Raw genomic sequence first — 20,379 nt, 5'->3', positions numbered from 1 at the left:
AACCAAGTAAGAGCTGGAAATGATCTTGCCCATACAGTTGAGTGGATGATGGTAATGGCAGCCTGTCCCAGACTGCCTGGTGACATGTGGTCTGGCTGGTCCCTGACAAGAGCTGCAGAGTTGTTAGTTCATCCTCTGCATGGGTGGGCAGCTCTTTCCCCCCCAGTTTCTCTCACGGCTCCCTTTGGCTTGGGCCAATTCTTTCTTCTTTTGCCGCTCGTGAGCGCCACAAGCCCCGGTATTGCTTGTTACTGTACTTTCAACACTCTTGGGGCAGTCAGGAGGTGCATGCATCTTGCTGGAGACATGGGGCTCAACAGGTGGCTGGCAAAAATTTCCTCTTCAGGGCAAGCCTGCCAGAAGTGCCTGCATAGCGCTGTCTGGCCTGAATCTAATGATAGGCTTCCCAGTGTGGTTGGAATGACCACAGAACAGCACTCCACCAGCTTGCAAAGCCTGTTGCAGGGAAACGCTGCTCAATCAGTATCAGGTGAGGGATCCTGCTATTGTGGGCAGCAATCCTTTGCCATGCAAGAGTAGGAGAGAAAAACATTAAAGGAGTTTTTCTCTACTGCTGGTTTTCTTTCTCAGTAAACTGCTTCTGAACTGCATGAAGTAATTTCAGAAAGCTGAATAGAACCTGCTTAGCATCTCAGAAAACATAAAAATGGGGAATTTTCCCAATAAGTTCCCTTCTTCACAGAGTATCCTCCAACTATTTCAGAACACAGCATGTGGGGGACCTTACTGGAAAAGAAATTACATAAGGAAAATGAAAATCTGGGCTCTATTCATAGTTTTCTGTTAGCTTGGCATGACACAGGCTTTTCTCTGCAGAAACCAGACCTTGACTGATTTCTTATTGATTCTTTAGGTGTATTTTGTAATGAAATTCCTGACTCTGAGAAAGGAAAAATCGCCATACTTGAACCATAACATTGGAGAAGGAAATTTGGTTCTCCAGGGAAAAGCAAGAAGCTAGAGTTATTCCCGCTGGACAGGTGAATGTGTTGAAGCACACATTGTGCTGACTCTAACAAGTAAACCAATCCAGGTTCTGTGGATACAATTCCCCAAAGACGTTCTGACCTTGTGGACATTATGGGTCTTCCCCCATGAGATGTCCCTTCTAGTCCTTAAAAACATACGGCTAAATATGTTTTCACCTTCCTCATACAGCCTTGTGAACAGGTCAGATTTTGCTACTCATAGCACAGCACACCATGGTTTGCTTCTTTCCAGAAGTCACTGGCTTCTTTTGCTGGCATTTGAGAAAATGAGGTGTCTGGTCCCTGGAGAGTAAATGTCAGCACAATCTGGTGCTTCATACAGTGAGAAGTAATACATTAGGCAAATTGTATTTTTTCCTGCATTTATAATTTAAATCATGTATTTACAGCTAGTGTGCCCTGTCTCAAATCCTGTTTATATTTTCTTACAAAAGTAAACTTTTGCAGTGATAGTGTCTCACAGCAGCTGGTGGTATACTTGTGGTCTGACAGGCACTGAATTCAACCAACCGAACTTCAGTTCCTAAAGATAAAGATCACAGTAGGTGGTGTCATTTCACAGTTTCTTTGTTTCCCTAATCAATCCTTTTGACTGAGTAATCTTGGTGGAGAAAAGATAAAAAGCTTTCGCTTCTAGAAAGCTTCAGTGTGAACAAGAAAGTCCAAGGATCAAAAGACAAACAGCCCCTGCTCCAACAGGCGTGGCAAGTGTGTGTTTGACAGGTCCTGAGTGGTTGGTTCATCACTGGGGCTAGCAGAAGAAAGGGACTTTCTTGATTTGTTTGATTTCTAAATAAATAAGCAAACAATAATGACAGAAAAAACACATTGAGCACATTGACTACATCAGCAGATAGAAGTTTTTCTGTTTAGGAGTTCACTCAAAAGTACATGCCAACATGAATAATTAATCTTTAACTGAGATTTGAATAAATCTTTCTGGACCAAATATGTATGGATAATCATATTGTGGTGCAGATGCATTTAAGATTAGCTTTTCATATGACAGTATTTCCAAAAAGTCAGAATTATGAGGAGATGTAATGCTACTTTGCAAGGCTTTCTCAGAGAGAAATGTATTGCTTCTTTTGACAAAAATGTCTGAAAATTGCCTCACCTTTTTGAAAGTACTCCTTTCCATATTGCACTTTAATATCAGGGAGAAGCTTGCTTTCAATAACTTCTTTCTCTTTTGTAATCTTGGTTGGATTACATAATGCTGTTTTGACCAGTCTGGGTTGAATGCAACAAACCTTTACTCCGAAAGCTTTCATATCTTTCCTGAAGGCAGCCCAACGATTTAATTGCTTTAAACATTATTAATATTTATACTGTTGGATTTTTTTGCTGTACTAACACTTCTATTTCTGTCTTTATATGGCACTCAGCCCACAAATACTGCAAGGTTTATTCATGATTCATGTGAACTTTCAGCTTGTTATCCATAAATGAAAACAGGGTGAGCTATCTCACCTGCTTCCCAGAGTGAGAATGTGCACGTACAGTAGCTGACAGTGTAATTCAGATCCTAGTTCTCAAGGCAGTAGATCATTAGTTATCTGACTTGTCTGAAAGACTGGCTGGCTGACTAAATGCAAGTATGTAGAGCCAATTCACATATCTCAGGAAATCCCTTCTTTAGGGAAGACCTCTGGCTGGTGGTGGGGTTTCTTCTGGCCCATTTGGTATCTATCAGTCCTGTCTAAGTGTTCTGGTATCTAAAATAGCACTATATGTTTTTAGACACACAAATTGCTCCTTGTCTGTGCTACAAGAAGCCACCATGGTAGTCCCTGGAAGTAGTTTGCTGTGTTCTCTAGATATTTGTAACAATTGTGATAATTAAGAGAAAACACTTCAGAGAAGAAAGCTTAGACCGAAGTCATTATTGTGCAATAACTCATGGTATGTATTTTTTCTGGATGGGTGGCTGTGAGATATTTCTAGGTGCACTTTTCATGTTGCAAAGACATCTCGGTTTGGGATTGATTTGGGAAACATTTCTGAGCCCTCAGAAATTGGGGGGGGGAGAAAAATATAAAAATGTAGACCAGCGTGCATCAGCTCTTAGAGTTCAGTGAATGCTTTTGCTTTTGTGACTTCATTCGCAATTTTTTGAGGGGAAAAATTACTTTTGGCCTGAAAACATACATAGTTCAAATAAAAACAATTTGTCAAGTTATAAGCAATTTTATGAAGAGATCAAGTGCCAAATGGAGATTAGAATTTAGCAATAAGTATAACTGGTACTATGGCGCATCATAATAGACCAAATTTAAAACTCAAATTTAGTAGGATCCACCCAGTAGAATCTTGGGCCTTTGCAAGCTCTACTGCATTAGTGCTCCTGCTGAAATCAGTTAGCAGCGGGAACGACAGCAACTTGCTGGGTCAGACATATGGGATTTTTCCAGTTTTCAGATATTTTTCAAGTAGTATTCCAAAGCAGTTACATCTGTTCAGTAGAGTGCATATTTAATTTTTTGCTTTTTGATAGAATGAGTGATAACTTAGAAGTCATTTATTACATGTATTCAAATTTTAAAACAAAACGACACTTGTTAAGTGGAATTTATTTAATTTGTTCCCTAGCTGGGTAACACAGCATGGGAGGTGCCGAGCACTTGTGCCGAAACCCAGATAAGCATGTGAGTGCAAAAAGTCCCAATGAAGATTCCAGGAACTGCATTTCTGCTCTGACAATGATATATTGATAACCCTGGCTTTTTGAGCGCATTCCCAAATATTTATCTACCACTAACTAGATGTATAAAACATCTCTCTAACAAACACAGGCTTGTCAGATGTCAAGTAAAATAAGCTGTGAATGTGGCATGATATTTTGAGGAAAACTCTCCTGCCTTTTTTTTTTCTTAAGTAGAAATGAGAATTGGTGATATGAGTGAGACTAAGGCCAACAGGCAGCAAAAAGTCAAGCAAAGCAAGTAGAACCCAGAACCTTTCCCATTACTGGGGATACTGAAGTAATACTACCCAGAAAAGCTTCATTTTACTAAAACCTTTGGTTGTCAATGCTGAACTCTCAGGAAAGAAGGGAGCAAGTACTTCCTCTTTGCCTCTGAAGCAATAAATTTGCACCACTAGGCTGTGGGAGTTTGCCTGTGGTCCCTGAGCACAGGAAGGAGGGTGCAGGTTGGAGCACTTCACCTGCTGAACTGAAGCTTAGGCTGTATGAAAATATCAGTACTGCAAAATACGTTTGGGAAGAGCCTGCATATCTGGGATTATACTCCAGTTGATTTAGTAGTGAATTTATAAGTAATTATTGATGATGAATGAAATTCTGCTTAGAGAAAAAGTTCAGTTGTATTTCTTTCTGAGCACTCTTGGCCCAGAAAACAGAGAATGCCTAATGCAATCAACTAAAAAAGGATTTAAATAGATTTAAAGAACAGAACTTTTTAGAGATTGCTAGTGGACAATCCATCTCTTGCAGGGCAAGATGCAATGAAGTTGCACTTACTATGGTCAAATTCTGCTCTGGCTAAGCTTAATTTAAAAGGAAATTGCAATCATTGACATGTTTTTAAGCATAATAGTAGGAACAGGATCACTGCTTTTATTTTCTGCTTGTACATCTGCTTTCTGCTCTGGCATGGCAGGTTTAAGATATCCATTTTTACTGCAATCCCTATGGCTGCTCATGGTGCTTTACATAAATATGTGTGCTGGTGAAATGCATCTTCTTGTGCTGGCTGGAAGCTACCCAGCATGTTGTAAATGTTGCAATCAAGAGATGCTAGTTTTTATTGCTTTACTTCCTCTGCCACATCAGTAGTGAAGAAAGTATAAAGAGCAGATTAGGTAACTGCCTTCCCTGTATAGTATTTCTGAGTTCCTTTAGGTCAAGGAAATCTTTCTCTTGGCATATGTATGCATGCAGAACAGACCTAGTACACAGGCTGGCTTTCCTTCTCTTGCAAACCTTATTAAAAGTACCATTTTCCTTATACTATATATAAAATACTCTGTTTGGAGTTGCCATATTCCTTTGCTGAGGGCGTTTGTTTGCCTGCAGCTGTGTTGCAGTCTGAGTAGTCCTTGGCTGATGCTCATTAGAGCCAGGGCCAGGTTTGCTTCTGGAGGCTGTGTAGAGACCTGCCCTCCTTGGCACAGAGGAAGCCCTGTTTTCCTGACACTCCTGCCCGCCCACACCTACCTGTCCTGAAACTTTAGCCATGCCAGAGAGCTACACCATGTGTCTGCTAATGCTTGTGCAGGGCCATGGCAGCAACCCAGGGGCCCAGGGTCAGAGACACTCTGAGAATAGTCCTTCTGGAGAAGGAAGCAAAACTGTGTTTCATCAGCTGTAATGTATATTTGTAAATCAATATAAAAACAACAGAGTTTTGGCTTGATCTGCAGTCTATTCGATAAACAAAAAAAAAGCCAATTTAGCTGGACTGAAGGAAAAGCCTGTTTTTGCCATGACAACAGACATGTCTGCAAACATGGGACTTAAACTGATCTCTGTGGGCTTTAATCAGTGAGTGGAACTTTATATCAAATTAATAGCACTGCTGTAATTACAAGGCTTTTAGTTAGAGTGCTTTCCACAGTCTGTTTTATCCGCAGCCTGCCAGGGAGCCTGCCAGGTCCAGTCTGTCTGCAGTCGTTCAACTTTGCAATGTAAAGGTCTACCTGCATTTTTTAATGGAGGCCACAAACCAAAAATGAAAAAAAAACCAAAAAACCCAAAGGGCTCATCAAGAGTGTGCCAGTGTGAACACTGCTAAAGTACCTTGAAAACCAAAGGCATTGCATTGCCTTTGGCCATGTTGCTCCTGAAGGAGCTCTCAGTGGAGATTGAAATAAAGCAGTTCTGCTCATCATATAATTTTTCTTCCAGCCTTTCCACTACCATGAAGGTAACTGTCCCTGCACTGCAAATAACTGTTCATTTTACTCTGGCTCTGTGCCGTGGTGGACTAAATTGTTATCATTGTGATGTACCTCCAATAGTGTTATTCTCAAATCCGTGCTGTGTACAGTGGTATAGCTGGAGACTTCTTTTTGTAAAATAGTGGGAGGAGACACTGGGTTTGCACTTAGTTATGCTGTCATTGTAAATGCAGTAATGATGCTAACCCAGGAAAATTGGATTTCTGCTTAGCTACATTTAATTGTGACACACTTTTGGGCATGAGGCTTTATCATAGGAAGTGTGAGAGCACAGAAGACTTGAAGAGAACTGACAGTCACTGTGATTAAGACATTGTCTTTCTATCTTGTCCTATCAGTCAGGACCCTCCGTACTGAGAACTGATTTCAGAGAGGAACTAGACCTTGTTTGCCATTTCCCTCTAAGCTATGTGGTGATATTGTCTGAGGTCATAGCACTGTCCTCATCAGTGTCCCTTATTGAAAAATCCATGGAGGGCTTGTAAACAATGAGAATTCACTACTACTCAGGAGCTTCCAGACTGTAAAATCTTCATATCAAAGGAAAAAATTGGAAAAAGTTAGTAGCCGTGTGGAGACGGGCAAGCTGAGTTAGAAAACCAGGTTTTTGAGCAAGTTTTTAATCCGAATTTAGCCTAATCTCTGAACCAATTGTCATATTATTCAGCTGATGTTGCTATGTACGGTGGGGACAAGAGCATACACAATTATTGTCTGCCAAATAAAGTTGGTGATAAAATTATGCTATAATAATTCTTCCTGTGCATTCAACTGTGAGTTGTTTTCCAGAGAACTGTCTGGTCTCCTCATGTATAATTGTTTTCCAAATGCACTGACTTTGTTTTGAGATTGCATTAGTCAAATTTAAACACTCCATTAGACGTCAATGAACTGAAAACATTGTGACCGCATGGTTATTGACCCAGGTGCAAATAGCCAATGCCCAATTGAAAGACTCAGTTCTGACAAATGGGTTAAAATAATGAAAATATGCTGGAAAATGCTTGAGTGCTTCACTGACTAATTGAACAGAGTCCTTGCAATTTGTTTATGATCCCATGATTTTTCACAGCCACAGGTGAGTAACAAATTTGTCCTGTTTATTATTTCAGAGTTAACTGATGACACTTCCTGAACTGAAAGGTATTTGTATTTTTTTCCTTTGGGACAATTTAACCTAAATGCTGCATTTCCTGTGCACAGTTAGTGTTGGTGGGGTTTGTTTTGTTTTGTTTTGTTTTTTGGGGTTTATTTTCAGTTTTTAATATTTTTTAATTGGATTGTTTGAAGAACAAGACATTTAAATTCTATTTTGAAGCAATATATGTCTTTCTGCATAAATGCTATCACCAGTATGTGAGGAAGCTAACTTCAGAGAAACATGAAGTATAGTGCTTTCAGGGCCAATTTTAATTGTTGTTCCCCCCCCCCCCCCCCCACTCCCATTTATGTTAAATAAATATCTGATCTGAACAGAGAGATGATTTGAAATAGATTTCAAAGGACTTTGGATCAGGTCCTAGTGTTACTCCATTAACAGGATGTGTTCCTTTTTAAAATATTACTTATTTAAATCTGGATTTTGAGTTCCTCAAAGATTTTTGTTTCTCAAAAATCCAGCAACTGCACTGTAACTGGCTAGAGTAAGATGCTCTTTCATTTGAGTGCAGTTTGAGTTATTCTCTGCTACTAGGTTGTATTCTGCACACACATGGTAGGTCTATTACCTTCTATTTTCTCTGATTTCTATTATCTTGATTTTAAATTGCAACATCAGCAATAGTATTTTTCAAGATGTTCTAAGTAATCCCCATTAAACATTCAGACCCTGAGGAAGGTTATTTGAATAATCTAGTACAGCACCTTAATCTGCTATACTAATCTGTTTAAGTGAGCTAATGAATGATGCCTACAGGACACTAGTTGATGTGTTGAGCTTTAGAAAAATAGGAAAAATGTTTCAGAAACGTGGGACTGTCAAGTGTGTCAATCATTGGGGTTTTTCCACTTTTTCCACTTTTACTGATACAGGAAACTGTATCAGTAAAACTGTATTAAAACTGTATCAGCATTCAGATTTTAAAAAAAAGTTACAATTAGAATTATCAATTACAAATTGATAAACATTTGTTAAAATGAAATAAGGAAAACTGAACTGTGTTATCTAAATGCTTAAAATGAGAGGTTGTGTTTTATACAGACGTATAATCATGTAAGTGTTGATACTTAAAGACTGAAAGAAGGTGCAGGGATTATGCCTTGGGATACATTACATTAGGCAAAGATGTAGACGAGATAACATTGCTTGTGATAGGGCTTATTTTGGGGATGACTTCTGCAGCACATGCCCCTGGGTGCATCTTGGATGCCAGGCTACCCTGGCAGATTTTTCCTCATGAAAGCACTTTAACAAAAAGGTATTAACTTTGTCTTCTTATTTCTTTTCATGTATGATATCTGCTCAGCACGTCAGTGTGACTACAGGAATAAAACTGCCCAGAGGAGCAGCTCTGGTAGCCAAGAGCTGTGGGAGTGCAGCTGGTGGTGATGACGCAGATGCCAATGTGGCCCTGGGGCTTCCACCGTTCTCCCTTCTTGAGCCCCAGTTGTCCCCTGTCATGGTTCTCCCAGCTGTTGCCAATTGGGACAGCACAAGGCAGGGGCAGGTCCTGCTGCTCCCTTGTAACTGAGGCAGGATCTGTCCTGTTACGGTCTCAGCCTCTAAGCTACCCTCCCAGATGCCACGCTCACAGAGGCAGTAGTTCACTTCAGCAGAGCCATGCGTGGGGACAGGGCTGTGTGCCAGGAGCTGCCAAGCTCTGCAGGGCGGCCTCCGCTCGAGGCAGGAGGCACCGAAGCCTCAGAGGCCTGGCAGGGGTGGGTTGGGCGCTCTCTGAGGTGTTTTTCTACACTCTGGTTTCACCGAGACCGTGAGCACAAGTTACAACTTGTGCTGTAATCAGTGGTGTTGTCCTGGGATCATGAGGGCAAAGGGGGAGTTTAACATAATGTTGTTTTATGTTCACAGACAAATGTAAGCTGATACTCTTCTTCTCCCCAACCCCACACCCCATCTCTTTTCAGGACTTTTGATTGAAGTTAATAATCGTCATGTCTGACCCTGTAGTTCTGCGTAGCATCAAGAGACTGGGAGAGGATAATTATGCTTTTGACTCGGATGGCAAATGTAAGAAGTTTATTCTTCAGTCACCTCCTTATGTTATAAAGCATGTAAAATAGGTGGTGGGTGGCCTAAGCAAAGGAAGTAGTCGACAGAATACAAGCAAATAGTCTGTGGAATAAATAGGGTTATACGGTACCTGCTGTCATAAGTATGCTGCCCCCAAAACTTTTCTGTGAAAAATATAATAATCCCTACTCATGGACAATCTTTACAGGTAAACAAGCAAATTCAAGGTATCTGCACAGGTTTTTACACTCAGTACTTTGTTGTACAAGTAAAAGGGTTCTATTGAAGAAAAAAAAAGTAAAAAGTGCTGTCTTACACAATTTCTTCCAGCAAACACTCATATTTGTAGTCATACATATATTCGGCAGAATTCTTATGAGCTAATTCTAAGATCTTAGCTAATGCTAAAAGCTGCATTCCCTCTTCTTATCAGAGCTTGACCTTTTTTCCATTTTTCCTTTGCCATATGCATTTTTCCCTTTTGTCAGTTGAAATGCAAAAAGAGTCAAGGAGAAACATGAAGAGAAACTGCTAAATATTTGGAGTTCTCTTTGTAAGACCTGAGAAAAGCAAAAAAAAAAAATAGAGGATGTTAAATATTTATACAGATCATAAAGTACAAAGGAAAGCAAAACAGTAGTTCATAATGGAAGCTAAATTGCCACTCAGATTAATGGGATTTGGCCAACTTCTGGGACAGAAAACTGTTCATCTCTTCCAGACACTTACTTTGAACTCCCAGGTTGCTTAGACTTATCTTGCTGGTTTGAGGAGTTGTTTTTTGTCTGCCTATTTGTTTTACACACTTGTTGCTTTTACTTGTTATGAGATTTTGGCAAAAGGCTATCTACTGGCAAAAGACTATTCTTCTTTTGACAGCTGGGTGGTTCTTTTGGGCTATCAAGTGAGGCTGCCTCCAGTTTCTTGGTATCCTTGGGAATATGCCCTGTTTTCTCCTTAATGTAAGGAGAAGGTTGTTAAACAGCTAGAACACCATTCCCAAAGCAGATGAAACTTTAAAAGCCCACTAGGATTCTGCTGATTATCTCATCTCCAGTGAGGTTTGCTTCAATAATCACCTTTTGTAAAATTATTTAGGATTAGCCCTCTCTGGATCAACCCTTGAACACCACACGTGTAAGTGTAGTTAAGAGACAGATTTATTTGGGAACTTTTTGAGTAGAATTTTTCATCACTTGACTCTCATGGATCTTCCTTGTGTGTTCTCACTTTAACAGTAAACACTCAAATTCTTGCCAGTGTTCTCCAGCTTTTCATTGAGTCTCTGCTGCTTTTTTTGCTTTTGTTTTTCCAAATTGTAAAATTTCTTTCTTAAATGCCTTAATTACTCTTTCAAAAATTTTTGGGCATTCAAAGATAATTATGGCTTTTTTTCTTTTGGGTTAATAAATTCTTTTATCTTCCCTACATCCTTTTCTTTTCTATAAACATCATGTTCTGTCCTCTTTTTCTACTTTTTCAGTACTCACAATGTGAACTGTTATTCATCTATTTTTTTTTTCTTTCAAATTAACATAATTCCAAATTCTTCTAAGTTCTTTGCCTAAAAACTGCTGGCCCACAGGAGCTGGTCTGGGATTTCTTGCACTATTGAATAGCATTAGTATGCTCTTGTTTCCCTCTTCAAATTCATAGATTAGGGATTTTTCACATTTGGAGAGTGCTTGTTTTGCTCTCTAAATTCATGACTCAGAGAGCTTTTACACTTGGCTCCTGTTTCTCCCATTTTCCTTCCACTAGCCGTTTCCTTTGTTTCTTGCAGAACACTGCATTACCAGCCTATAGAAGGCACCTTCTCTAAACCTTGACTTTTCTGATAAACCTTAAAGAATCCTCCAGAAATGGTTTCAAACCACTACTGTTGTTACCTGCTGCCAAACTTCAAACAACCAGATATATTCTTTCTTCACAAAAGAAAGGTTTTGTAACCAAATAATCCTTTGTAATAACAGTCTTACAAATTAGAACTTTCCTGGAAAATGTCTGGGATTCTAGGGATACATGTACCTTTACCGAAATAACATTTTTTTCCATCCCAAAGTAACAGAGAGCAAAATACAACCACTAGAGTAATTGTTAACTAAAGCCAAATAAAGTTATCTTATTAACCCTAAAAAGGAGATGCATCAGCTGTTCCCTCAGTCACAAACTGAGACTGTTTCTATCTAACATTGTCTTCCTGAGAAATGCAAATCCCTGGTGGTAACAGAAAAGCCTTCTTCCCCTGGGTAGAAAAACAATAGAGGCAAAACTTGTGGTTGCAGTGACTTCTTTGTACCCTCTGTGAATTGTGATCAACTTCCTCTGTGACTGCTCTGTGAAACAGCCCTGTGCATGCTCAGTGATGAGTCTCTAGATGTGGAGAAAGGAAGGCAGTGCTTGAAATGCAAGCTATGGTTCTGAACTTAATGTTGAACTGGCAAATGCATCAGAATTGAGCAAAGTGCATATGCTCAGTGCCCTTTGGTTATCCAGATTGTGATGTAAAAATAAAAATAAAAAATAAATGTAAAAAAATGTAAATAAATAAATGTAAAAAAAAAAAGTAAAAATAAAACTAACTATTTATTCCTTGTCATCTCAAGTGATGTACCACAAATATTTTCTACATCAGACCTTCAGATGACCCTTCCTTGGGGCCTCTGATAAGACAAGCTGTGCTTTATTATGTCTTTCACAAAATATTTTGAAATGGGGCTAAATCCAGACCTTTTCTGAGGACTAAGGAATCGTCCTACAACTTAATTATATCTTGTAGTATGATTCCAGTTCTCTAAGCTATGGTTCCTTAGACAATGTCTCAAGACATTTCCATTAACTTTCCATCAGTGTGGAAAGTTAATCCTACCCTCCAAGACCACAACTGCTCATCTTCCACAGGATTTGCAGTCTCTAAGTTGTGAAGGCAAGTGTGAAGAGTATCTCCTCCACTCCACCAAGGAACAGTATGACTCCTTCCAGGGAACATGCATGGAGGGAGTACTAGCTTAGGATCCTTAAGGAGGCAGTGTCCAAGACAACTAGTTGAATATTAGCAAACAGTTGGGAATGAAAATGACTTTCGGCAAATGTCCTGAATAATGTTCTTAGTGGGAATAAGATGTTTATAAATCAGGAATGATCAGGTTCCGTGGAGTTCTAGAGTTTATGTTTTACATGTCTATAGAAGGTTATGTACTTTACAATAATCATTAACTAGACTGTGCATTTATTTTCCCTCACAGGTAACAGCTTCAAGAAATCAGAGTAAGTCATGTACATGATTGGAACAATCAATATTTCTGGGAATATTCAAAGAAGTTAATGTCATTGGATCAAATTGATGGAATATTATTTTTTTTAAAAAAAGCTGTTCTCTAGTGGTTGAACTCCTTTATTTGATACAACTGAAACAGGTAGACCAAAGCAATCCTAGAAACTTTTAAAAACATAAATGTCAGCAATATGATCTTCCTTCTGAAAATGTTTTTGATATTCAAAGTTATTTTTCTTCAGTGTTTTTAGTTTGAGAAATCACTTTTTCAGGTATTTTAGTCAGACTTGATTTATTTCTCTTAAAACTTAACTGTGAAATTTTAAAACAAAAGGAATTATCTCAGATAAGATTTAAGTGTAGAATTCTGGATAGTTAAAATTTGGGATGATTTAGAGAATTTGACCTTCAGCTATTATTAGAGATCTGATTGGAATTAAGAGCCTCCTCCTTCCTAGACCTTTGGACAACTCTGTAGAAGGCTGGACAGTAACAATACTATAATTTGAGCCAACTCTTTCTGACACAGTGTACCCAGTCTGGGAGCTACCTCTAGAACAGGGAAACCAGAGTACCTCTTAATTTTTCCCATTGTCAGGTTGCCCATCTAAGACAGCACCAGCCCAGTATTAGAAGTCTACCCTGTCTTTCCACCCTGAAACCCAGGTTCTCTTAGACTTTCACATGTAACATGCATGTGATCCATACATACTGAAGAAAAACTTCCTTTAGGCTTTCTAGGACCTGGTTTCTGAAAACAGTTTGTGACAAATATAGCTTGAATAGTTTGCTTCATTAAAAACTAAACCAAAACAACCCACCACAAACAGAATAACCCTACTCATTCATCACTGAATGTACACAGCTGATGATGATTCCTTGCTATGGGAACAGGAACTTTCTCTGTCTTAAAGGAAGGATTAACCAACAATTTGGACAGTAGGGGTTTTTCTTTAGCTGACCTCAAAGAACCCACAATCCACATTATAGGAACAATGTGTTGAGGAACTGCTTATGGAACAAAGTATAAACCTTTAGAGAATTTTAACCTAAGCTCCATTCTACTCTCTGTCTAAAATTTCAAAGAACCATCAAATCACTGGTTCCAAAGAAATCTGAAAGAAACTGCTTGTCTCTTAAAATCCTGGGCAAAATGTCTCAAGTAAAATGTAATTTTAGAGAAGCAACCAAGAAAGTAAAAGTAATAACATAAAATCTTATCCTTTTTGCCAGGAATTTCTATGCATATGAAGAACCTTTTATAGAGAAGAAAAATGAAAAGTGAGTTAAGTTCAATTCTTTATACTTTGCATATAATACAAAATAAGTACTAAAATACAAATTCATAATTTTATGTTTCCTGTTGTTGAAGGTCGTCAAAGAAGAAAGAAAGCAGTGTTCATGTTGGCTTCTTTCAGCTGGTAATGAAAGCAATGTCTATAAATATTTGATATGTATTGTGTTGCAGATAAGTGACAATAACCAATAAGGTGGTTTTAGGGTACAGCTCTGACTAAGCTGAACTTGTAAGGATTAAATCTTTTGGCCTGAAATCCTACCAATAAAATTCAGTGGGAATTCACTAGAACCCCATGTCATCTTGTCAGTTTGTTGTCAAAAATGTCTATTAAACACATTATATTTAAGCTACAGGTACATATATAGAAATTAGGTAAGTTGCATAGCAGGGATTTAGGTGACCTTGATTCATTCTTATTTCTGCCAAAATTTTCTCTGTGATATTTGGCAGATAATTTAGCTCCCTCACAATCGTTCCATGGGTTTTAGAAGATTTGGTTGCAATGGAAACTTGTGGATGCACAATACCATATGGTATGAGTTACATCTAGTCTTTGATGCAATTCTATTGGGTTCATCTAAGTTTTAAAATAAATGTAGTCAAGAGGTATCCAACCCAGCAGCATGCAGCTAAGAGATCTTACTACACCTGTTTTGCACACAGCCCGGTCAGTCAGACTGTAATGCATCCAAACGAGTATGGTCCTGACTGCAGCAGCAGGCTAGTGCAGTAACATCCCTTTCAATGTACCTGGCTAAGTATCTCACCTCCTGGTTGGGTGGAGAGAACAGTCTGTCCCCACAGAGGGCAAGCAGAGAGGTTTGAATTCTGTAGCTTCTTTTGCACAGATATTTAACTCATGAAGTGCAGTTGGTAAATACAGTATGTCTGCTTCAGATGTGCTGAGAGATCAGATATCACATATCTGTGCATTTCCTGTGTGCTTTTTTTACAATCAAGTGAATTCCTAGGCTTCTTATGAGCAAGATTTGTAAAACAGTGGTAGAGTCACAGTTTTTGTCGGACTTTTTTTTGTTTGTTTGTTTTCTTCTTTTCTTTTTTTTTTTTTTTTTTTGGTAGAAGGATGTTTTATTTATTTATCTTTTGTGTTAACTGGTTTTTCCTTTATATTGTCTTTGCCCTAATGTCCTTCCCATATATGCTCTAAATTCCCACCCTTTCTTCTCTAGGATACATTATAGCACCTACAGAATCTGGACAGGTTCTCCAGCAGGCTATGATTCCTCTTGACACTCTGATTTTAAAATGTATAGCATTTGATACTGATAGTCTATATGAAGAGTTTAATCTATATATTTGCTCCTGACTTCCCCCTGAGAATCAGATTTCATACAATCATGACAAAGGCAACTTAAATCACTTTATCTTTGCCGAGCTACCTGTGTGAAAACTCTTTTCTACACATTTCTCTCAGATTAAGAGCCAATCCCCACCTGCCTGGCTCAGCCAATGCATTTTAGAATTTTAGCTATGAAAACTTGCTCTGAAGGTGTTAATTGGTTTCCTACCACAGCACCGCAGACTTTTGAGAAACTGGCTGACTCTATTCAGAGGTTCTACATAATGCCCTAAGGCTTTTTCCTCCCCTCCCACTTCTCTCCTATGGAAGTCTGCAAAGCAGACTATATATATCAATTATAGTTACTATTCTTAATCTCTTACCTAGTTTTTGGAATGATGATAATGCAGAATGATATTTAGGTATTAATGTTATCTGATAATACATTCATTCACATGTTAAAAGGAAGCTCGTAATAATTTATGAGGCTGTAATCACAGATGTAATTAGATTAGATTAGACAGAGATTTTTCTTCTTTCTGTATTGAAGATAATTCTGAAATTTAAAGAGAATGTTTTTTTACCTGATCCACCTAATTAGTGATTTATTATTACACAACCAGTATGAAGACTGCCTCGCAGCAGAAATCATATTTTTTTCTTCCCTCTTTAGTTTCGATTTTCGTCATCTGTGGAGATTTTAATGATGGTTGCTGGTAGTTTGTGTGCTATTGTTCATGGAGTGGCCCAACCAGCTGTGTTGCTTGTGTTTGGTGCAATGGCAGACACATTTATTGAATATGACATTGAAATGCAAGAGCTTAAAGACCCAAACAAGACATGTGTAAATAACACCATAGTGTGGATTAATGGTACTATTCATCAGAATGAAAAGAACGCCACAATAAGATGCGGGTAAGTAGGGATGTTATCATTGTTATCATATCCCATTGTTATCATAGCTTGTCACACAATGCATTGCTATTGAAGGTCCTGTTCAGCCTCTAAATCTTATATTTTCTGTTCATAAGGTAGAAAAGAGGCACGGTTCTTGTTACATAGTCCTGTTTCTGAGCTGGCAATATTATCTGGAGGGACAGAAGGTCAGCTTGGATCTTGGTCTTTCAGTTATAGTTGTCAGCAAGAATATTTTCTGATTTTGATTGTTTGGATAACAGATATATGTGTTGCATATCTGAGTTCAATAATCTATTTTCTCTGATTACACTGTAGGTAGTAATGATTTCTGGTCATTCTGGTCAGGACTTAGTTACCTGTAGGTGCCTGCTGACTTCTGAGCAAGTTAGATAAACTCCTGTCACTGAGAGAAATGAGCATTTCTAGAATGCAATTCATCTTAGCTTATGGGGGATGTCTGAGGCAGATTAAAAGTACTGCCCCATAAGACTGGCTGTTTCTTTCCATTAAACATAATAAATGGAGTCTAGATAATTCATTCAGATACAGATATCTGTAAAGGCCAAATTTGAACCTGTAACCTTTCCTAAGAGTCATTTCTTGGTGCATCATTATAAAAGTTTTCTAATCTCTGAGGGACATTTCATTACATACTTAATTGGAATTAAAAGTTACTTGTCTAAAGGTCTCTGAAATTCAGGGCACATGGGAAGCTATTCATATTCTTAGATGTAGGTGACTAGGGACAAATTATTTTGCTCCAGGCCATCCAAACCAGCCTTTGGAGATGGGCTGGCAGATAGAATACAGGATTTACTACTGACCTACCTCTGTACCTCTGAAGCAACTACAGACCAGGCAGGACACATTCATAGAACCATAGAATAGTTTGAGTTGGAAGGGACTTTAGGGATCATCCCCTAGTTTCAATCCCCTTGCTATGGACAGGGGCACTTTCCACTAGATCAGGTTGCTCAAACCTTATTTAAACTGGCCTTGAACACTTCCATGTATGAAGAATCCACAACTTCTCTGGGTAATTTGTTTTAGTGTCTCACCATTCTCACAGTTAAGAATTTCTTTATAACCTAAAACTGCTCTTTTACAGTTTAAAGCCATTTCCCCTCCATGCCCTGGTAAAACATCTTTCTCCTGCTTTCTTGTAGACTCCCTCAGTGTACTGGAAGCTTTCTCTTCTCCAGGTCGAACAAGCCCTACTCTCTCGGCCTGCTCCAGCCTGCTCATCATCTTCATGGCCTTCTTCTGGACTTGCTCCAGCAGGTCCATGTCCATGTCCTCCTTGCATTGGGGCCCCCAGAGCTGGATGCAGCTCTCCTGGTGTCACCAGAGCAGAGTAGAGAGGCAAAGTCCCCTCCCTTGATCTGCTGGCCACACTGCTCTGGATGCAGCCCAGGACATGGTTGGCTTTCGAGGCTGAGAGCACACATTGCTAAGTCACGTTAAACTTTGTCTACCAACATCCCCCAGTTGTCTTCCCAGGGCTGCTTACAATCCATTCTTCACCCAGCCTGTGTTTGTGCTTGGGATTGCTCCAACTCAAATGCGGGACTTTGCACTTGAATATCATGAGGTTCACACAGTTCCACCTCTCAAGCCTGTCAAAGTCCCTCTGGATGGCATCCCTTCTCTCCAGCATGCACCACACAGCTCTCTCAACTGCATCACACAGCTCAGTGTCATCAGCAAACCTGCTGAGGGTGCACTCAAACCCACTGTCCACTTTATTATTGACAAAGACGTGGAACAGCACTGGTCCCAATACCACCCCTTGAGAAACATCATCTGCCACTGGTCTCTACTTGCACATTAAGCCCTTGACTGCAACTCTTTGAGTGCAACCATCCAGTCAATTCCTTATCCACCAGGTGGTCCATCCACCACGTCTCTCCAGTTTTGAGACAAGGATGTCATGCAGGATAGTACCAAATGCTTTGCACAAATCCAGTTAGTAGATGATGTCAGTCACTCTTCCCTCATCCATCAATGCTGTAACTCTGTCATAGAATGTCACCAAATTTGTCCAGCATGAGTTGCCCTTAGTGAAGTCACACTGGCTGTCACCAGTTACCTCCGTGTTTATCGTGTGCCTTGGCACAGTTTCTAGGAGGATCTGCCCCATGATCCTAATTATCATGTAAAATTGTTCTGGATATCTGTGTCAGATAACTTAGGTTAACAACCTAAGTTGTTTCCATGACTGTTTTTTGTCAGAGATCAAGTCAGGTGCAGAGTGTCCCCTTGTGGCTTAAAATTTCAGGGTACAAAATTTTGGGTAAATTAAATAAAATTTGCTGTTCGGCAGGATGTTTTTGAAAAAGTTTTCTAAATGCCTAACCCATAACAACCTATTTCAAAGTAGATTCAACGCAAAATCAGCAATTCAGTGCCCTTCACTGATATTAAGAGTAATTATCACTACTACTTATGTAACAGAACAAATAATCATTTTAGATTAGCAAGCTTATGGTACAAAGTAATATTTTATTTGACTTTAGCTGCCCTCACTTCTCCCTATAAAATGCAGTTGAAATCTGAATGTTATTAGTTGCTATAATGGCACAAAGCAAGCACATTCAACATCTAATGAAAACTTGTTGGGCAGCTCTTCTCTGAAACAACCTCTCACCTGTACTGTTTTGGAGCAGGCAGTCTGGGGGCATTTCCTGGAAACTACAGGGGTACTGCAGGATGGTGGAGCTTTTTTTGGTAGCTGCCAGCTCCCAACCCCTGTGCAACAGCCAGAACAAGGAAACCAGCCACTTGCAATAGCCTTGGTATTGCAAAACAATGCCTCTGTTACCAAAACAAGCTGACTTCCACCGTGTCTGAATCTAATTTGAGGATCAGATTAGAAACCTGTGAGAAACTTTAAAAAGTATTACTCACTTATTTTTTCCTTTTTTTTCCTTTTTTTTCCTTTTTCTTTTTCAGGCTGCTGGACATTGAACATGAAATGACCAAGTTTGCAGGATACTATGCAGGAATTGGTTGTGCCATACTTGTGTTAGGATACCTCCAAGTCAGTATTTTGTTTTCCATTTTGATTTCAAAGTTTAAATCACTACATAACTAAGTATTTAATTACTATGTTGGTTAGCTACTGCTTAGCTACTCATTTGAGCAGAACAGATGCTTTCAGTTCTCATTTCATCACTGAATTATGTTAGCTCTGGCAATCTGAGAGCTCCTTGGGTTTGCACATGCATACCTTTGTAAAAGGATGCATTTTACCCACACCATAAGCAATACTTGATCAAGTGTAGCTACTATGCAATCCACATGCCCTCCAAAAATAACAGCTGAAGGGCATGCAGATTCCCAGTGGGCAACTCAACTGTGTTGAGCCCTGCTTCTGTTACAGAGATTTTACAGAGCAATACTGGTGTAAAATTGATGTTGGAGAAGAATTGTACCCTACATATTCTGTAGCAATTGTTCAGTCCTTATGACTGAAGTGAGTCAAAAGCTTGGATGATTCCTGAAAAGTCTGCTGAAGGGCCCATGGCTTTTGAAGCTTTTTATAATCATAAACATCACTTGTCAATCTCCTTCCTGAAAACTATCCAAGAATTTTGCAGAGGCAGGATGGCTGCTATCCCTGTATTACTTACATTTGTAGATGGAAAAAATGTTGTCCATATGGCACATGCAACATGTCCATTCATGCAACAGCATAAGTAATTTAACTTGCCTCTCCTCCCATCTTATCAGAACTGAGACAAATGCCTGATCCAGAGGCGGTAAAAAATTGTTGGATTATTTAAAGATCAAAACAGCTATCATGTCTTCTGTAGCCAGAATGTATTTTACCTGAATAGTAATTTTATTGATAGCCTTTCCCATTCTAGACAAATTGCATTTTCTGATTTGTTGGGAGTAGAAAGACTTTTTATTGCAATGATGAGCTCTTTTGTGCTTTTCCCAGATCTGCTTTTGGGTTATGTCTGCAGCTCGTCAGATACAGAAAATCAGGAAAGCTTATTTCAGGAAAATAATGCGAATGGATATAGGCTGGTTTGACTGTACATCTGTAGGAGAATTGAACACCCGAATTTCTGAGTAAGTTATCTAAGAAACCCATATGCTACAGAAAACATTTTGCAATTCCTTCCAAACACTGCAGAATGCCAATAATCAGGCATGTGACAAACACCTTTTAGTAGAAATATAGCTATGTTTGTGGGAGCAGCAACCAGACCTATTAGCTCTCCCATCTTTGAACTAAGTACCATAACTGTTGATCCGCAATTATTTCCCCTTCATGCCTTGTCTGACAGCAAATGTGTGGGTGGGTGGGTTAGATGGGTTTGGGGTGGGGTTTTTTTTCCCCAGTTTTTCCTCTCCTCTCTACTCCTTTTGTGCCCAGTCATTTCAGAGTGATCTAGAATTTGGCTACCAGTGCACGCTTCCTGAATCAGCTGGGGCACAGTAGTAAGAGCCAGC

At 39.2% G+C, this 20,379-nt stretch overlaps 1 protein-coding gene across 4 annotated transcripts in view; it reads left to right on the top strand.

Annotated features, from left to right (window-relative positions):
* Nucleotides 1-20,379, top strand: part of ABCB11 (ATP binding cassette subfamily B member 11) — a 55,717-nt gene that overhangs the window by 6,786 nt on the left and 28,552 nt on the right. The window contains exons 2-9 of one of the 4 annotated variants that reach the window (XM_038143383.1): nt 7,046-7,076; nt 9,018-9,120; nt 12,369-12,390; nt 13,631-13,678; nt 13,770-13,818; nt 15,671-15,912; nt 18,868-18,955; nt 19,862-19,995. In XM_038143383.1, coding sequence (XP_037999311.1) covers nt 9,045-9,120; nt 12,369-12,390; nt 13,631-13,678; nt 13,770-13,818; nt 15,671-15,912; nt 18,868-18,955; nt 19,862-19,995 — 659 coding nt within the window. In that variant the 5' untranslated portion in view covers nt 7,046-7,076; nt 9,018-9,044. Of the gene's footprint in view, nt 1-17; nt 7,077-9,017; nt 9,121-12,368; nt 12,391-13,630; nt 13,679-13,769; nt 13,819-15,670; nt 15,913-18,867; nt 18,956-19,861; nt 19,996-20,379 lie in introns of those variants that run through there. The other 3 variants (XM_038143381.1, XM_038143382.1, XM_038143384.1) reach the window with 3 other exon arrangements.

This window comes from Motacilla alba, chromosome 7, assembly GCF_015832195.1.
Source record: "Motacilla alba alba isolate MOTALB_02 chromosome 7, Motacilla_alba_V1.0_pri, whole genome shotgun sequence".
NCBI classification, from domain to species: Eukaryota; Metazoa; Chordata; class Aves; order Passeriformes; family Motacillidae; genus Motacilla; species Motacilla alba.
Note: the sequence above shows the minus strand (reverse complement) of the source record. Positions and strands in the feature narration are given on the sequence as shown.